The 19,247-nt window shown below is 57.8% G+C and overlaps 1 protein-coding gene across 6 annotated transcripts in view; it reads right to left on the reverse strand.

Moving 5' to 3' along the window:
- The window catches only part of SEMA4D (semaphorin 4D), a 127,633-nt gene that overhangs the window by 10,523 nt on the left and 97,863 nt on the right, over positions 1–19,247 (reverse strand). For 3 of the 6 annotated variants that reach the window (XM_051847429.2, XM_051847399.2, XM_070049337.1), the window contains 10 exons: positions 14,352–14,445; positions 11,968–12,081; positions 11,213–11,364; positions 9,289–9,464; positions 9,041–9,197; positions 8,030–8,252; positions 6,861–6,976; positions 3,572–3,744; positions 3,448–3,491; positions 81–2,415 (listed from right to left, as the gene is read on the reverse strand). In XM_051847429.2, coding sequence (XP_051703389.2) covers positions 1,484–2,415; positions 3,448–3,491; positions 3,572–3,744; positions 6,861–6,976; positions 8,030–8,252; positions 9,041–9,197; positions 9,289–9,464; positions 11,213–11,364; positions 11,968–12,081; positions 14,352–14,445 — 2,181 coding nt within the window. In that variant the 3' untranslated portion in view covers positions 81–1,483. Of the gene's footprint in view, positions 1–80; positions 2,416–3,447; positions 3,492–3,571; positions 3,745–6,860; positions 6,977–8,029; positions 8,253–9,040; positions 9,198–9,288; positions 9,465–11,212; positions 11,365–11,967; positions 12,082–14,351; positions 14,446–19,247 lie in introns of those variants that run through there. The other 3 variants (XM_070049343.1, XM_051847448.2, XM_070049340.1) reach the window with 1 other exon arrangement.

Raw genomic sequence — 19,247 nt, forward strand, 5'->3', positions numbered from 1 at the left:
GGGATGCACGGGCGCGGCCAGAGCACAGGGCCGCGCGCCCTGGGCACGCGGGGCTCCCCGAGTGACAGCCCACCCACATCCAAGGTAGAAGCTTTGCGTTTATTTGGGTACTCTCCAAATGTATACAATCCAAAGTAGAAAAATAAACACAAAAGTAAATCTTACAAAAACACGAATGTTTACACCAAAACGGTCAAATCACATCATGCTGGAAGATGACACCGTCCACACAGACACACAGGCACCCGCAGTTTATTGCTCTTTGCCTTGGAATGAACGCCTCCTCCCGATGGGTGTTTACAAAGCAGGGCGATGGGATGTGGAGGAGGGGAGCGTTGCAACCGTACCGCCCGTCACAGCTGCGACCACGTGGCAGGAGGCGCCGTCTGGCCCGCGGCCGTGTGCGCCAGGTGTCCTGGCCCCAGCCGCCGCCGCCGCCCAGTTCTCTTCAGGGGTGCACAGGTCAGCCAGGCTGCGCGGGCAGCGGGGATGAGATGGAAGCAAAGGAGCGGGGCGACAGACGCCCAGAGACCAAGGACACCGTCGGGGGTGGGTGGGGGAGGCCTGCCTGCAGGGACAGGGTGAGCCCCGCCTGCGGCTGTGGGCTCCTCCCCTCCACTCTCCGCCGGCCCGGCCACCATCCCTCCATCCCTCACTCAGTACCCGCCTCGTGGGCCTGGGCCAGCCCTCCTCTTCCAGGGGGTGGAAAAAAGAAAATAGAAAAGAGCCAAAAGTGTGGGAAGAAAATCTCGGAAATGATGCTTCCCTCAAGGAATAAAGTTAAGGGAAAAAAAACATAAGCGTGTTTGAGAGATGGTTCCGTCTGTTTCTAAAAGCAGAAAGAATACGTTTAGCAAAATTAAGTTTATCCCTGAGACTCTTAAGCCACGTAAGCGGATTTTATCCCAATATACAACAGAACCCAGAAGATGTGCATCTTCTAAGCATGGACACAGCTGCTTTCGTGATTTCAAAAAGAACGACCGGAGACATCAACACAATCAAAGCAAAATCCTAAAAAATAATTAAGTGGAAGAAAAGGTTCGTGCCAATCTGGACAACAGGCGATAAGTTACCAATCTGATAAACTAAAACGTCATTTCCAATCTGGAATTAAATTAGCTCTTAGTGGCTGCTACGAGGAGGGGAAGCGGAAGGGACACTTTTCCCAGCCGAGGCACGTCCGGCCATCTCTGCCCCAGGACGGGGCAGGTGCGGGATGGAACGGCCCCCGCCGCCGCCGCCTGCACGGCCTTAAAGCTCTCCAACTGACCGCAGGACACGAGACCAGGATGCGACGCTTGCAGTTTTCCAACAGGACAAAGAGAAACAAGTCACAGGCTCAACCCAGGAGGAAACAGGAGACCGAGTTTTGCTGCACGATGACGAGACTGGGCTACTGAACGGGTGAGACACGAAACTCGGCACAGGGCCCCGGCTGTCACAGCCGAGGTGCCGGCGGTGGGGGCACGCCCAGCCGGCGTCAGTCTCCATCGGCATCCGAGTCGGCGAACTTCAGCTCGCACTTGACGTCGAACGGCTTGTCCCTGGCAGAGAGGTCGTCGATCCTCTGAGAGTCCTCCCTGTCCGTGGGGACTTTGCTGGTGAGCGTGTCCTGCTCCGTCTCGTAGCCGGTGTCCAGGGCCGGCTTCGGCTGCTCCCCGTTCTGCTGCGAGAAGCTCCCGGGCTCCACCAGCGTCTCCTTCACGCTCTGCTCCAGGTCCGAGAAATCCGACTTGGGCTTCTTTTTGCCCAGCAGCAGGGCGGAGCGGAACTTCAGGCACTGGCCGGGCAGGTAGCCGTGGTAACAGTTGTAGGAGAAGAGGCAGAGGCAGAGGACGAAGAAGAAGAGGAAGAGGGACATGAGCAGCCGGTTGTCGCTGGACTTGAGATACAACGTCTTCTCCGAGTGCAGCTGTGGCACCGTGTTGATGACGATCTTGGGTTCACAGGACGCGTCGGTGGCCGCGGGCCTGGCGGGTGCCGGGGTGGTGGCCCCGGGGGAGGTGGCCCGCACAGTGGGCGTCGGCGGGGAGGAGCCCTGGGTGGCGGCCACTGACACTTTGGGGGCAACCCTACTGCCCGACTCAGAGTGCGCGACGGGCGAGGTGGGGGCCGCGGGGGTCCGTGGGAGCAGCTTCACCTCCAGCACGTGCTTGGCCACCACCTGGGAGACCGTCTTATTCCGGACCCGCTCCTCCAACAGGCACTGATACACCCCACTGTCTCCTTCCGAAAGGTTGAAGATGAGCAGGTGCCTTCTGCCCACGAGGCCGTACTTGGGGCTCTCGGCCTTGAGCACGCCGTTCTGGAACTTCCACACCACCCGGGCCAGGTTGGACTTGTGTGAGCATCTGAGCTCGGCCGTGCCGCCGTGCTTGAAAAAATGCTGCCGGAAACTCTCTTTACCTTTATCTGGAACATCAAAATAGACGTGCACAGCGTCAGCAACCCTGCCCGCCAGCGGACTTCCTGTAAAAAAACAGGCTACTCCCCACAAGACGGCACGAGGGTCTCACCCACTGGAGCAAGATGGAATCTTCCGGAACAACTAAGGAGATGGAGACATGCGAGACCGAAAAGCAAAGAAGAGCCCCGGGTGGCAGCCACCGCGGGGACAAGGACATCGGAGGAGGCTCTGAGCAGCAGAAATCCCGTTTCTCACCCCCGTGTCCCCAGAGAAGAGCTGGGCAGAGAAGAGCTGGGCAGAGGCCGGTTCCACACAAGAAACAGTGAGAAGGCTGCTCTTTCGGAAGACAGCTGTCTTTTTCAGGCAGGGAGGGCCCAGACCGCAGGGCCAGGCAAGCCTGCTGGGACTTCCGGGCCTGACTCCACCCCTTCCTGTGCTCAGAGGTGGCGGGACCACCCCCGCCAAGGGAGCACAGCCAGGACCAAGGGACAGGCTGAGCATCCCCCACCTCGAATGCCTGACCCACAGCGTTTGGGTTTTCTGCAGATTCCGGAGCATGTACAAGGACACAAAGCAGTGTCTTGGGACGGGACTCAGTTGAAACGTAAAACCCACCGACGTCTCACGTACACGTCCTACATCGTTCTGTGTGCGAAGCGAAGCTGCACGGTGTAGGACTCCCCCGACCCCCGCGACATGATCTCAGCACTCGGAACGCGTGCGATTTGGGCAGCATCTTGGGTTTGGGGCTTTCCGATTAGGGATGCTCAACCTGTTCCCAGGATTCCTCTTCCCCTTCCTGACAAGTTCAGGTTCTGTTCAACACAAGCCTCGAGCCAGCCACAACAGAGCAGACGGAGAGCGCTCTCCAGGGAGCGGAGAAGGACCCCTGCCTGCCCCCACGACAGCCGGCCTCTGTTCCGAGCGGAGAAAGAAAGGACGGACACACACACAAAGGCCACAGAACCCAGGCACCACGAGACTCTCACACCCCCTCGCCGCTCCCGAGGGAGATGGTGCCGCGGGGAGCCACTCACCGGGACATGCCGACACGTCGCCGCTCATGTCCTGGATCAGTCCCCTGCAAGACAACAGGCACCCGTTACTGCCCGGCACACTCGTGGGGCCCAGGCACACGTCGTGTTCCCCCTACCCCCTTACCTGCCGGGGCCCTCAGTCTGGTGCAGGGCCACGCAGGCGGCCTCGGGCAGGCTCCAGGCGCAGTAGGGGTCCCTCGCCAGCAGACAGTCCTCACAGCTACTGTGCTTCCCACAGAAGGCTAGGGGGGCCTGCACCACGCCCGAGTTGGAGCCGGCGTAGACAAACCTCCTGCCCTGTGTGCGGGAGATGAGAGCAGGGGTCAGGCTGGGTCACCGCCAGCAGGGAGGCCACAGAGCACCCTCGGGAGCAAGGCCTCCCTGACCAAGCTCGCAGCTAGGCCAGGGGGGACCCGAGATGGGCGGGAGCACACGGTCTAGCACAGCCAAGGTGGCACCGTGATCTCCACGCCCACCAGGCTGGGGTTCCAGGGGCCCCAGATCCGCAGAGCCCCTCTCTGCACCTGCTGCTCTCCAGAGCGGAGGCTGCTCAGTCCCCCCGCAGGTGCCCTGTGTGTGCACGGTGCATCCCCTGGCCTGGCACTCTGGCCGCACGAGGGAAGGAAGCTGCTGCAGCCAGAGGCCGATACCGACCCCTGTGCAGAGCTGGGGCGCCTGTGGAAGGGGCCCCGCCCCTCCAAATCTGCACCTCGCACCCGGCTGCGGCTGCGAGGGGGTGATCAACGAGGCCATCGCTTCTCGCAGCCCTGTGCTCACCAGGGTGGCTTTGTGCGCACAGTCGGGGGAGCGACCACCAAGCTCGCTGTGGCTACACTCAGAGCTGGGAGCAAGGGGGGCCCTGTGTCTTCCAGCACAGCCGGCTCAGGATGTCACCGGCTCCAGGCCAGTTCCAGCAGCCCACCTGGCTCTGTGTCCAACATACAAACAATCGAGACTACTGACGTTTGTAATTGACCTCAGCTGCCCACACACCGCATGCGCCCAGACCTCTGGGTTTCCACTCTCCTCTGCCCAGGGTGGCCGTCTCACTTCAATACCCTACAAAAACCTTTTGGTTGACATCAAAAGATTCCCTTTCCTAGACCCAGGTGTCCACTGACAAATGAATGAGTAAAGAAAATAGATGTGTACACAATGGAGCCATACAGAAGGGCGAAAATGCCGACATCTCTCTCACAAAGGGCACCTGCTCTGTGTGCCCACAGAAACGGAGGCAGAGCCCTAGAGAGAGAGAGCTGCCCGTCCAAGTGTACTGCAGCGCTGATCACAGTGGCCAGGAGCTGGGGGCTGCCCAAGGGCCCCTCAACTGGCGGGCGGATGAACAAGCTGATCTATCCCTGTGACGGAGTATCACCCAGACGGGAAGGAAGCCGACTCCTGCCTCGACACGGCGCAGCCTGAGTGACAAGGCCGAGGGTGAGGTCCCGGGGGGGGGGGGGGCAGGGGCGGGGCCTCAGGGCTCTCTCCAGTTTCGGGGTGGGAACGTGAAGCGGTTCTGGAGACGATGCTGCACAGCAACGTGACTGTGGACGCCACTGGACAGTCCACTGGGAGGTGGCCACACACACGTTCCGTGCAGTGTGCTAAACATGGCCGTGCCATTAGGGGAGGCGGGCAGGGAGCGGAGGGACCCGGCCTGGGTGCAGAAAGCGGCACGGTCTGGCACAGGCTCTTCTCTGCTAACTGCTCAGCAGCTTCCCACAGCGGAGCCAGGCTCGGTCACCCCCGCCCCCAGAGCCTGGCTGGGGGGAGGGGGCCGTGGTCTCTGATCTCAGAGCAGCTGCTTCCTGCGGCCAGTTAGCACATCTGGGCATCCCACCCTACCCTGGCCCAAGGAAAGGGCACAGGACCCCCTTGCATGCGGGATGCATTTCTGCCTGTCCTGGGCCCCTGCCGCCTGCCCACTCTGGGCCCTCCCTCCTGGGCACCAGGCTCCCTGCGTGAGCAGCCTCCCTGGTGTGGCCCGTGACCGAGTCCTGCACAGTGGCTGGGCCACACGAGTTTGACCTGTGACATCTCCTGCACAGGACTGTCCCACTCTGGCCTCTGGGGGGGATCAGTGCCCACGTGGCCTGGAAGCCTCTGCAGCCCACGTCCCAGCATGGGGCAGAGCCTTGTCCTCATTGAGGGTCCACACCAGGGCCTTGGCCTTTATTCTGGGGCACATTCCATGCTGTGGGTGCCTCCCGGGTGCTTGCCCCCGTCTGGCTGAAGCAACTGGGTGACACGCCAGTCCCAGAGGGGAAAGGGAGGTAACACACACTCATCGTGTGAATCTTAATACCCTGGAGACCGAGGGGCAAACCCACAGATGCTTAGTGCTTGCCCCCGCCATGGATCTTGTCTCCTTTCCCTCCCAGCAGCAGGGGGAGCCAACGCACTTGCAGGGACCAGGGGAGGCGACCAGGGACAGGAGTCCGAGAGTGGGGAGACCCTGCAAGGCTGTTTGCACATATGCGTGTGCCTACAGCCGGATAGGACGGGGGAGAGCGCCTGGCTGGGTGTGGACAACCCCAGCTACGCGCTACAGGGATGCAGCCTCTGAAGGGCCAGCGCCTGCCTGCCAAGGGCTGCAGACACAGGCGGAACTCACAGCACCGGGGCAGGGCTTTGTGCCCAACGGGGTGCAGGTGGGAGGTGCTCAGGGGAGGGCAGGGCTGGGCCCTGGGAGCCTGCACGGAAAGGCACGCACCCCGGCCCACAGCCCCGCACACGTGGGCTCTGGCCTGTGTGGCACAGCTGGCTCTGTGCCAAGCTCCACTCTCAACACCGCACAGGGCCCCCGTGTCGCTTCCGGCAAGCCGGCTAGCAGGTGTCTGACCCCCGAGGAAGCAGGCAGAGGCACACGGGCGCTCCTCCACTTGCAGTCGAGCCGGGATTGGGAGCGGCCTGGGCGCTGCCTCTCCCTGCTCTACTGCAGCTGCAGAGCGGCGGGGCTGGGGACACACAGCAGAGGACGCCCAGCCCAGCACCCCTGCCATTTCTCCACGGCCTGCCAGCTACGGATGGGTTTCGACCTTAACGAACGGTTGGAAATCATCAGAAGCGTAATATTCTCTGGCCTAAGAAAACAGCAGGATGTTCTCGTGGCCTGGGGCCCGCTCGCTCACTTGTAAATCTGCACAGCCGGGCAGAGCAGCTGCGAGCCAGACGTCCGGTCCCCAGAGAGAGCCTCAGAGCCCCTCTCTCTCGGGCCCTTTGCAGAAAACGCTCGTGGACAAGAGGTGGGGCGATGTGCCTTTCTCACAGATCTCCCGTGCTGCCGGGCTGCTGTCCCCACCCCCCTTACCCCCCGCCACCCGGTAGCAGAGCCTGGCCTGGCGACTCTCAGATCACTGAGACACAGCCGCCAGGCGAGGCGGCCACGGGCCTGGCTGCCCCGGCCACTCTACCTTCTTGGAAGACAGCAGCAGGGTCTGGATGGGCTGCAGGTCCTGGAAAAGCTGAGTTTCCTCGATGATGTGCACCTCACTCTCCAGGCTGACGGCTTTGTGCAGGGCGCCCCGCTCTGTAACGGCAGAGCCGCGGGTCAGCCACGGACGCCGCCCACAGCAGCGAGCACGCTCTCCCTCCCCACCCTCGGGCCACGCCCTCCACAAGACACTCAGACAGGTGGAGCGTGCCTCGGAAATGAAACGGAGAAGGCCCTTTGCCAAGTGAGCACCTGGGAACACCAGTGTAACAGGTTATTCCAATTTTTTTTCTTTTTGCAAAGTACACTCATGCTCCATGGTTGACTCCAACAAAGTCCACATCGTGACATTTGAAGCCGGATCCCATGAGGTGGCTCCCTGGCGGGGCCCAGGCACGCAAGGGCAGGGTCGGCTGGGCAGCACCACTGCGGCTCTGGGCAGGGCAGGGGCGGGCAGGTTTCAGGCTGGCTCCTTGGTAGGGGCAGGGTCACAGTCTCTGCCAGCAGTTAGGAAGTGCCAGGCTGACACACACACACCGCCAATACAGCCGTCCCATCACTCCGGCTCCTTGTTGGTGGGGACTCCAGCCCAACCCAGAGGCAGTCCAGGACTCGCCTGTTTTAACAAGCACCACGGGCCGGTGCCGCGGCTCACTAGGCTAATCCTCCGCCTTGGGGCGCTGGCACACCGGGTTCTAGTCCCAGTCGGGGCGCTGGATTCTGCCCCGGTTGCCCCTCTTCCAGGCCAGCTCTCTGCTGTGGCCAGGGAGTGCAGTGGAGGATGGCCCAAGTGCTTGGGCCCTGCACCCCATGGGGGACCAGGAGAAGCACCTGGCTCCTGCCATCGGATCAGCGCAGTGCGCCGGCCATTGGAGGGTGAACCAACGGCAAAGGAAGACCTTTCTCTGTCTCTCTCTCACTGTCCACTCTGCCTGTCCAAAAAAAAAAAAAAAAAGGCGCCACAAGGGGGCGACAGAGAGATCTGGAAGCCACAGGCCTGCTGACTTTTCGGAAATCCTTTCGGGCAAGCGGTCACACACCAGGCGGGGCACAGTGATGCAGACAGACGCAGGACCCACCCGCAAAGATGAACTGGATTTCCCGACCCGCTCACCCAAGGACACAGACAGGCTGTGAGTGGGCAAGCACCTGTGCTCATGAACATGACGTCGTAGAGGGTCCCGTCCAGCGCCCGCGTCCTGTCCACCACGATCTGGGTGTAGTTCACGTCCTTTTTGATGAGGCGGGGCCTGTTGTCTATGGGGGTCACGGAGTCATCCATCAGAGGGTGGTCTTTGACGAACTGCAGCGTTTTGTCAGGCAAATTCAGGGAGCTGGTGTAGTTGGCCGCCCGTGCCTCCGCGTCGATGCACTGTAGGGGCAAAGCCACCAGCGGGAGAGCTCAGCGCAGGCGCGAGGCCTGGCACTGCAGGGTGCATTTCTTGAATTCAGGGCCACTGTGTGTGATGGGGGTCGCCTTTCCCAACAACCACCACACCCATGAGACGTGACTGTGTTTCCCGACACGTCGCTGGCAAAGACGTTTGTCGAGACGTCTCATTAAGCGTTGATGCTAAAAAATGAAACACGGGGCAGCTCTGCTGTGCGAAGACACGGACGCTCACTGCTGCCACACGGGGGCCCTCTCTACATGGCACGAGGGTGGGTGCTGCTTCGCCCCAGCTCCCTGCTGTGTGAACTCAAGTTCCTGACCATGTCTCACCGAACAGCACGCACAGAGAGAGTGCCCACCCGCTGAGGACAGACGCCCACACAGCAGGAACCCAGGGAGGAGGGAGAACCTCAGGACAGAGCAATGCCCCACCCCGCAGGGGGGCCAAGCACGCTGCTTGCCACCCATTCACCAAGTGGGTGCAGCCCGATCAGCCTAGCCGTGTGCACCGATTTCTAGGTAAATTCACTCTTGTTAGGAGGCGCACAGGCCTCTGCACGAAACTGCATGTCTCCGCAGGAAACGGAAACCGAAAATAGACGCAGTGCCATCAGGCAAGGCGAATTTTGCAACGTGGCCCCTGCAGCACCCGGGCTCCTCTGGGCACGTGACAAGTCTGAGAACTGTGGCAGAAGAAAACGGGACAACATGCCGCGCCCCTCACCCTCCCAGTCTTGTGCTCCCCTTCCCCCACGGGCCCAGCTCACCGCTCCAGGCCTCGGCGTGGGCACCGGGCCGTTGTAGCGGACCCACTTGGTGTGGGACTGCTCTACTGTGGCACTCTGCATGTACTTGCCGCGGGAGAAGACCTCCTCCGCCGTGGACAGGTTGTAGGCACACACGGCCGACAGCCCCACGTTGTTCCTAGGTAGGTAGGGGAGGCCGCGTGAGTGCCGGCAGCACAGCAGCCAGCCGGGGGCAGGCACCCCGCCCACCCGCCCGCCAGGGCACTCACAGCTGTGGGGTGAAGAGCGCGTAGAAGACGGGCTCCCTGAGGCCCGGGCCCCGGAGCACGAAGACGTCCCGCAGCACGTTGAAGACCAGGCCGCTGTCCGGCCGGGAGCAGGTGAGCCTGGCCTTCAGGAAGGAGGTCCACTTCTTCTGTAAGGTCCGCAGGCCTCCCTGGTCGCCCTGCAACCCCAGAGATGGTGTGGGTAAGGGGCAGGCGGCCCCAGGCACGGCGCAGGCACAGTGCTGCCCAGAGAGAGGAGAGCGGCAGCAGAGCCCTGTGACGCACGCACGGCTCAGAGCGTGGAAGTTTCTGGGTTGAAACACGAAGTACGGGGCCGGTGCTGTGGCGTAGTGGGTAAAGCCTCCACTTGTGGCACCAACATCCTATACGGGCACCGGCTGCTCCAAATCTGAAATAGCTCTCTGCTACGGCCTAGGAAAGCAATAGAAGATGGCCCAAGTGCTTGGGCCCCTGCACCCACGTGGGAGACCTGGAAGAAGCTCCTGGCTCCTGACTGGCCCAGCTCTGGCTGTTATAGCCCTTTGGGGAGTGAACCAGTGGATGGAAGACCTCTCTGTCTCTTCTGTCTGTAACTCCACCTCTCAAATAAGTAAATCTTAAAACACACAGAAACACACACACACACACACACACACACACACACACACACACACACACACACAGCAAAACAGACTTGAATCCTCTCCCCAAAAACTCCTGATGCCGGCTGGTCCCTGGACTTGTGCGACTCTCTGGGCTGATAACCCGCCAGTGAGTGAGCTAAGGGCCGGCTGGGTGCGGGCCCCAGTGACCTCCCGCACCGAGGGCTTCGGCAATGAACCTGCCTGTGGCCAGGGTGCCTCTTGGGGGACAAAAGATCCTTTGCCTCCTCTCCACTCCCCAGGGTCTCCACTGAAGGAACCCACTCGGTCTTTTGTCAGCACTTTTAGGGAGGAGGCAATGGCAGAAGCCCAGGCCATCACGTGGTCCATGGAATCACGTGACTGTGACTTTGCACACTGCGGGTTTACTTCCCCAGGCTCCACCGCGGCCTGAGAACGTGCGTTATCTCAGGACAGAGGCCACACTCACATAGATTGTGACAATTTTGTAAACTCCTTCATGACAGTGTGTTGGTAGAATTGTCCTATTACTCTTGTTGCTCTCTGGCTGGGCCTACTCTGTAAATTAAACTTAATCATGGCTATGCACGTGTGGGAAGAACTAAGGCACGCACAGGGCTCGGGGCTGTCCTTGGTTTTCAGCATTTGGGAGGGTCTTGCAACGTGTCCGTCTGGGGCACAGAAACCAGGAAACTGGAAGCCAGAAGAATACGAAATTGAAGAGTCTTTATTTTGAGGGCGAGGAAAACACACTCCTCAACCCTACTGTGTGATCACAGAAACCAAAGACTCTGTTATCAAAGGGCCTCTCTCCCCCCGTGTCGTTTCAGCCAAGAATAATGCCAGCATGGTCATCCGTCTCTGCGGCTCTCAGCCCCTGGAAGCAGCCAAAGGGACTGCAGCAAACAGCAAGTGGGAGGGGAAAAGGGGTCTGCAGAGACCCCGGGGTCGCTAAGATGCACATGCCCCCATGGCTTGTATCTAGGGGACGGGAGGCTGCAGTGAGCATTGCCCAGATCTTGTTCCCGAGGCCCCCTCCTGGTGCTGGGTCAAAGTCAAGGTCAAGGAAGACCTGACTCCTGATGGACTCACAGCTGCAGGGGGGCACTGAGCCCCACGGACCAGCACTGGGTCTGCAACACCCCATCAGAGGGCTCTGTGGCAGGAAGGGGCATGCGCAATGGCGAAGTGGCATCTCAGACACAGGTTGGAAGCAACCGATCTTTCAGGCAAGCTACAGTCATGGAAGGATCCAGATGCACTCGCCTGGCACACCTGTGCCAGCGAGGACGGGACACACTCACCTTGCACACCCGCGCTATCCGCGGGATCAGCAGCTTGAAGATGAACTCGTACTCCACAGACACCTCGGTGAAGAAGAAGTAGACCCTGTCGTCCTCGGCCTCGGCCCCCTCGGGGCTCTTCCGGATCACGTCGGCAAAGACGAAGCTGGGCTCTACAAAGACGACACCAGCTGGCCTAGAGTGTCCCGCCACATCACCCCTGCGTGGCACCCGCTACCCTCAGTGTCACAGGCTGGCCAGTGCAGCCCTGAGGTCTGGGGGCTCCACGGTGAGAAGTCTAGGATGTGCACAAGTCTCTGTGCAGACGCCAGCATCCGCAAACAAGGACGGCACTGGCCGCCGTCCCCAGCCTCCGGGATGGCCCTGCAGCACACCCCGGGGTCAACCCCGGGAACCCAGCCCGCCTCGGCCCTGGGAGATGCACACTTGCTGGTTGAAACCACGTCTGCCTCAGTCCTCGGCCGCCCCACACTGAGGAGCAACTGGCTTCAAAGACCAGGAAAAGCCCTCACCCTGAAATCACACACACACTGCCTGGCGGGACCAAGGCCCCTACAGCAGACCAGCACGAGGGCTCCAGAACACTCCAGAAACCACACCGCGTCCGAGTCTGGTTCACCTGGGTTTGCCATTTCCCCGAATGCGGCCTCCCTCTGTAATTCGGGGGGGGGGGGGAGCCCCTCCGGGTAGAGACAGTCCGGTGGGGGCGGGGGGCAGGGGGGACACTCACGCAGGTGTGCAGGCTCCACTCTTACCGTTCAGCCAAGGGATGGCGTACTCCGTCCTCAGGGGGCTGTGGGAAGAATTCCTGGAGATGATAGGTTCACTTCCCAGGAAGTTATACGACGTCCCAGAATACAGCTCTCCATCTGCAGCGGCAAGGGTGGGGAGGAAGGGGATGGGTCCCTGGGCAGGGGGTGGCGGCAGCAGGAATGGAAGCTCACTCACGCACGGGGAGGGGGAAGGGAAGACAGCCCCGCCCCCGCCCCCCCATTGGGGGCCACGCACTCCCGCTTCCCGGCCGTCTGCTCCTTTTCCTTGACACGCGTCATTTCCTGCTCCACATCCAGCTGTGTTTTATGAGTGAAGAGGCAACCAGAGAACACAGGCAGTAACCCTGCACCCAGAACAACGGGCACACACAGGGACTCCCGGCGGAGGGGGCCGCCCCGGGGAAATCCTCGCAGGCTGAACACACCGAGAATGCAAAGTGCCTCGATCAGGCACTGTGGCAAAAACGGCCTACGTGAATGATCTCTGTGAGATCCCAGCGAAGGAAGGGTCCATCAAAGAAGGCAGGAGAGCACTTCCACTTTGCTTATGGTCCTGTCTAAACACTGACGGGGTTTGTGGACTCAAGGCTTCCATAGCCTTGGCAGCTCATGACAAGAGCCTCGGGTGGTCACTGACGTCATAAATAAGAGTGTCAATTATTAAATCAACAACGGGAGTCACTGTGCACCTACTCGCCATGTAGGATCTCTGTCCTTAATGTGTTGTACTATGCGAATTAACAGTAAAACTGGTCTTCAAACAGTACTTTATACTTAGTGTGTCTGTGTGGGTGCAATCTGTTGAAATCTTTACTTAGTATAGAGTTGATCTTCTGTATATAATTAAAAATGAATCTTAATGAAGAATGGGATGGGAGATGGAGTAGGAGGTGGAATGGGAGTAGGGGTGAGAGGGTGAGTATGGGGGGGAAGAACTGCTATATTCCAAAAAGCTACACCTATGAAATTTATATTATTAAATAAAAGCTTTCAAAAAAAAGAAAAAAGAAAATGCCTTGATCATGCCCAACCCAACATGGTGCTCTGGTTCCGCCCCACCCACTTAAGCACGCGTGCAGAACACGTGTGTTAGCCTGCAGTTGGCCAAAGTTGCCCTACACAGAGCCTGCTTATAATAATAAAATGCTGCGTGTCTCCTGTCGTTCACGGAGGAGCTGGCACTGTGGCATAGCAGGTAAAGCCACAGCCTGCAGTGCCAGCATCCCATTTGGGTGCCTGTTTTGAGTCCCGGCTGCTTCTCTTCCAATCCAGCTTCCTGTTTTGGCCTGGGAAAGCAGTAGAAGATGGCCCAAGTCCTTGGGCACCTGCCCCCACGTGGGAGACCCGGAAGAAGCTCCTGGCTTTGGATCAGTCCAGCTCTGGCCATTGTGGCCATTTGGGGAGTGAACCAGTGGATGGAAGATCTCTCTGTGTCTCTCCCTCTGCCTGTAACTCTACCTCTTAAATAAATATTTTTAAAAATATTATGGTACCTTTTTTTAAGATTTACTTATTTGAAAGGCAGAGTTGCACAGAGAGAAGGAAAGGCAGAGAGCGAGAGGTCTTCCATCCACTGGTTCACTCCCCAATTGGCCGCAACCACTGGAGCTGCGCTGATCAGAAACCAGGAGCCAGGAGCTTCCTCTGGGTCTCCCATGCAGGTGCAGGGCCCCAAGGACTTGGGGCATCTTCTACTGCTTTCCCAGGCCATAGCAGAGAGCTGGATCAGAAGAGGAGCAGCCAGGTCTTGAACCAGCGCCCAGATGGGATGCCAGCACTGCAGGCAGCGGCTTTTACCTGCGGCCCCTGGTGCATTTCTTAATCCATGCTCCTGGAAGGATCTTTGAAAGGTTCCCAAAAATTATGGAAAAAAAAACTATTCATAGATTTCAACGTTTTCTTGCACCACAGTAAGCTTATCTTTAAATCCATCCCCCACAGCTGTCTTGGAGTACCCTCATGCTGTACCCAGAGTGGCAAACAGAATCCTGTGCACGCTCACCTCTCACACCATCACCAAGTCAAAAAACCCTAAGCCAGATCCCCATACGACAGAGCGTGCCCACGAAGGTCACGGCCTGCTGGCCTCAGACCCACGAGCCCACGGCAGGGCTAAGTGAGTCACATGGCTCCCTGCGCAACAGGAACAGCCCACCCACACGCCGGAGCCACGCCAACACTGGGTCCCTGCAACAGCAGTGAAGTGACATGGTGGCAGCCAGCCGCCTGTCCTTTGGAACAGTGAACCCCAAAGCTCTTCCTCTGCGGGGTTGCACAGGCGTTCAGTGATGTCACAGCCGACGTCACAGAGACCAAGAGGGAAGAGGGGCTGGGCGCCTTGCTGGGGCCACGGGGCCAGGACTCACCGACCATGACGGACGTGTAGCTGTGTGCCGGGTCAAACGGACACCTTCCTTTGCCGTCTTCACTTCTCCCCAGAAACTGAAAGGTTGTTAGGCTCTGCAATTGAAAGGAAAGAAAGCACATGCTAAAACGTCTAGATTTTCATGGTAACATTCCGTTGTACCGCATAAAATTACCCACTGGTTTCCCTTCTCTTGGAAGACTACAATGGCAGGGCAAATGGGAGGAGCCACAGGGCTCCTGGCCTTGGAGCTGTGCCTCAGGTCACTCAACTGAGGTCTGTGTGCCAATGACCTGGTTTCCTTGTCTGGACCCCTTAGCCAAGCTACTCAAGATCCCAGCACCTCAGTTTACTTGTCTGTAAAATGGGTATGGCATCATTTGTGGCTTTAGGGCTGAAAATGGTCAGGGCAAATCAAATACAGGATAGCCACAGTAAGGAAGTGATCAGAAGCTCACACTGAATATTGAAAAAGATGGTGTTCAAGGCAGTAGGCAGAACCATAGCATCCTACAAACATACACCACAAAAGTAAAAACAAAAAGAGCAGTGTAACGCTTACCTCCTGCACCTACCAAAACACTCCAGAGGGACCCATAATCTGAATATTAAAAATGGGACCAGGGCAGGTATCCGGCCTAGTTGGCAAGATACCAGTTAAGAGGTCCACACTTGGGGCCAGCACTGTGGCACAGCGGGTAAAGCTGCTGCCTGCAGTGCTGGCATCCCATATGGGCACCAGTTCTAGTCTTGGCTGCTCCACTTCTGATCCAGCTCTCTGCTATGGCCTGGGAAAGCAGTGGAAGATGGTCCAAGCCCTTGGGCCCCTGCACCCATGTGGGAGACCCACAAGAAGCTCCTGGCTCTGGATTGGCACAGCTCCAGCCGCTGTGGCCAACTGGGGAGTGAATCAGCGGATGGAAGACCTCTCTCTCCCTCTCTCCCCATCTCCCCTCTCTCTCCCCTCTAACTCTGACTTTCAAGTAAAATCAATCAATCTTTAAAAAAATTTAAAAAAAGAGAGGTCCACTGTGGGGAGCAACTCGGACTAGACTGTTACTGGAATTAAGACTTATTCTATGCATCTGCTCTCCCACAATATGGCGCTGAGAAGGGAGTAACAACTTCTACACAGCTGCCTCTCGCCAACTTGAGTGATGACCTGCAGGAGCTGATCCTGCTCCTGATTGGAGGAGAGCAGCGTACTCGGTGTGTGGGTAGCAGAGTTGGGATTGGTGGAAGAGGACTATAAAGGAGGAGAGAGACAACATGCACCAGGAACATCTAAAGGGAACACCTGAGCAGCCCCCGAGAGAGCCGGCCAGCGGTGTGCCGCTCCCCCGCGGAAGTGGGGAAAGTGGCAGGGGGAACCGCCCTTCCACGGAGGTGGAAGGGACGGTAGCCAACCCGGGAAGAACCAGCAGCAAACCCGGGAAGGGCCGAGCAGACAAAAGAACAGCGCAGGGTCCTGTGTCGTTCCTCCGCGAAGAGGGGGAGCGACATAATGGTGCCGTGACTCGGATATGAAGCTTAGGAGGCATAATGGTGCCGTGACTCGGATAGGAAACCTAGGCAGGGTTTAGTGTCGTTCCTCCACGAAGAGGGGGAGTGACAGTCCACATTCCACATCAGAGGACTTGAGTTTGCCTGCCAACTCTAGCTCCTTTCTCCTGATGCAGACCACAGGAGGCAGCAGGTGATGGCTTAAGAAATTGGTTGCCCTGTCCACACAGCCAACTCAGAATGACAATCGCTTTCAGTAGCACTCTGACCTCAGAATCAGCCCTATGGCTAATGGAAAGCTGAGGTACTGTGGCAAAAAAAAAAAAGTCCTACATGAAGGATCTCTGTGGGTGAGAGCCCAGTGGAAAGAAGGGGCCATTAAAGAAGGATGTACTTTTCTCTGAAGGGAGGAGAGAACTTCCACTTAGCTTATGGCCTTGGTCTAATACTGATGGAGTTTGCGGATTCAAATGGCTTCCACAGCCTAGGCAGCTCATGTCAAGAGCCTCGGGTGATCACTGACATCATACATAAGAGTGTTAATTGTTAAATTAACAACAGGAGTCACTGTGCACTAACTCCCCATGCAGGACCTCTGTCCTCAATGAATTGTATTATGAGAGTTAACTGTAAAATTTGTTCTGTTTTGTGTGTGTGTGTGTGTGTGTGTGTGTATGCAACTTGTCGAAATCTTTAGTCTAGAGTTGGTTTTCTGTGTATAAAGTTAACTGAAAATGAATCTTAATGGAGAATGGGACGGGGAATGGGAGAGGGTAGAGGAGGTGGGGTGGATATATTGGGAGGAATCACTATATTCTTAAAGTTGTACTTATGAAGTTTGTACTCCTTAAATAAAAGGTTTCTTTGGGGAAAAAAGAAAAGAAGAAATTGGGCTCCCTGTCACCCATGGGGGAGAGACCTGGGTTGAGCTGTCAGCTCCTGGTCTCAGTGCCTGACTGCTGTGGGCATCTGGGGGAGTGAGCCAGTAGATGGAGGCTCTTTCTTCTCTCTTCCTCTGTCTCTCAAAGTAACGCAACAAGAAATAGTGAACGGGAATCAAGGTGCATGGAAAGAAACGACAGGCCAGTAGCTGAATCTCAGGATACTCTCTCTACCCGACGAGGAAGCCCAAACCCATACAAGTTAAAAATGGAGAGACCCAGCTACACAGCGAGCCGGCAGGCTCTCCTACGGTGAAAGGCGATGCAACGTGACCGACAAGTGATGAACGGAGAGCAATGCCCATGAAGTGAGGGGCGTGGTGTCTGCACACCTGAAGCAGGGCCTCCAGGGGGAGAAACAGGCAAACCCGGCAGCCACAGGAGAATGAGTCGGCCACAGAGAGGGAGAAAGCGGGACGTCACTGTGCGCCCGACAGCCGGAGCAGCTCAGGAGGGTGGAGCCGCCTCCTGCAGGCTGGGGGCACCCTCCGTCCGGCAGAGCAGGCAGGCTGGAAATGGCTCTCAGAAGCAGGCACAGGAAGCTGTCACTGATGCCCCAGAGGTGCCGTTCAAACAAGTCACAGCCGTCAGCCATCACGCCAGGACACGTGAGCTGCGTGACAGTGCATCCTACTGGACACGGCCCAAAGGACATGGCAGGGTGCTCCCGGGGCAGCTGAACAGAACTGCAAGGCAGATGGCGCTGGGGAGTTACGGTTCATCTTCTGAGACGTAATGACGGAACTGCAGTTCTACAGGAAGATGTTGTTCTTAGGATGTGCCTGTACAGGCATGCAGGAGACACAGGTCTGGTTTCAGCAAGCACACGCGCACACACACACACACACACACACAGGCATGGACATGTGCAGAGACACATACACACAGCCATATGCGTGATACACACATACGTACATGTGTGCACACAGGCAGGCATGCACACCTGCAGATGTATGTGCACACAGCCACGTGTGTGGATGCATACATGTGCACACAGATGTGTGCTCACACACACAGCAGGCATGGGCCTGTGCAGAGACATACGTCCACACAGCCACATGTGTGGTACACACATATGCACATGTGTGCACACAGGAACAAATACCTGATGTATGTGCAAACAGCCACATGTGTGGATACATACATGTACACACAGAAGTGTGTGTACACATACACACATTTCCAACTGTGTAGTCACATGAGTGATCAACTTTTCTGTTAATTTTTCTTCAAAGTACTGAGCAAAATTACAGGTTCAGAGAGATTCTTCCTCTGTCTCACAGCTGACCTATCTATAGGATGCGAGTTTAAAAGGCAGTACTTTAACTGCCCGATCACCCAGAGGTCAGCCAGGAAATCCCTTTTTTTTTATACAGGTAGAAATATAGACAGAGAGACAGAGAAAGGTCTTTCTTCCGTTGGTTCACTCCCCAAATGGCCGCCACGGCGCTACACCAATCTGCAGCCAGGAGCCAGGTGCTTCCTCCTGGTCTCTCATGCGGGTGCAGGGCCCAAGCACCTGGGCCATCCTCCACTGGCCTCCCGGGCCACAGCAGAGAGCTGGACTGGAAGAGGGGCAACTGGGACAGAATCTGGCACCCATATGGGATGCCGGCGCCGCAGGCAGAGGATTAGCCAAGTGAGCCACAGCGCCGGCCCAGGAAATCCTTTGATGAGTAGGACTGCACCCTTTTTTTTCCTGCAGCAAAGTAAGTCTGAGGACTAGGGTGGGCCCCTGCGTGGGCCTCATCCAGAAATCCTGTGCCAGCGCCCAACTCCCTAGGCACACTTCCCAGTTCAGGCTCTGCCTTGTCGCTTAACCTTGACTGAAGGCTGGACAATATTTTAAAACTCCAATTAACTTAGGGTTCTAGCAGGCGAGGGTGTCTCACTGTAGCACTTTATTTTTCACGTGCTCACTAAATCCTGGGACAGCCATAAACACGCTTCGTGGGCTGGCACGGTTCTAGTCCCGGTTGCTCCTCTTCCAGTCCAGCTCTCTGCTGTGGCCCGGGAAGGCAGTGGAGGATGGCCCAAGTGCTTGGGCCCTGCACCTGCATGGGAGACCAGGAGAAGCACCTGGCTCCTGGCTGCAGATTGGTGTAGCGCCGTGGCACAGCTCCAGCCACTGCAGCCATTTGGAGGGTGAGCCAGTGGGTGGAAGACCTCTCTGTCTCTCTAATAAATAAAATCTTAAAAAAAAAAATGCCTCATTCTCAGGCCCTGCCCACACTGTCCAAAATGCTCCTCCTGGTGATTCTCTCTCAGGAGACTTCTCTCTGCACACAGTCAGAGAGAGAGAGGCAGCGCTGGACACCCGCCTGGGCGTGTCAGAGATGCGGCCCAGGGAGGGCGAGGGGACCCGCTGCTCACACGGGGCAGCTCAGCAGGCGAGCCACCCATCAACAGCCAGCACTGAAGAGTCATGTCCCAAGACACGCCAATCCTGCAGC

This window comes from Oryctolagus cuniculus, chromosome 1 (assembly GCF_964237555.1).
Source record: "Oryctolagus cuniculus chromosome 1, mOryCun1.1, whole genome shotgun sequence".
Lineage (NCBI taxonomy): Eukaryota > Metazoa > Chordata > Mammalia > Lagomorpha > Leporidae > Oryctolagus > Oryctolagus cuniculus.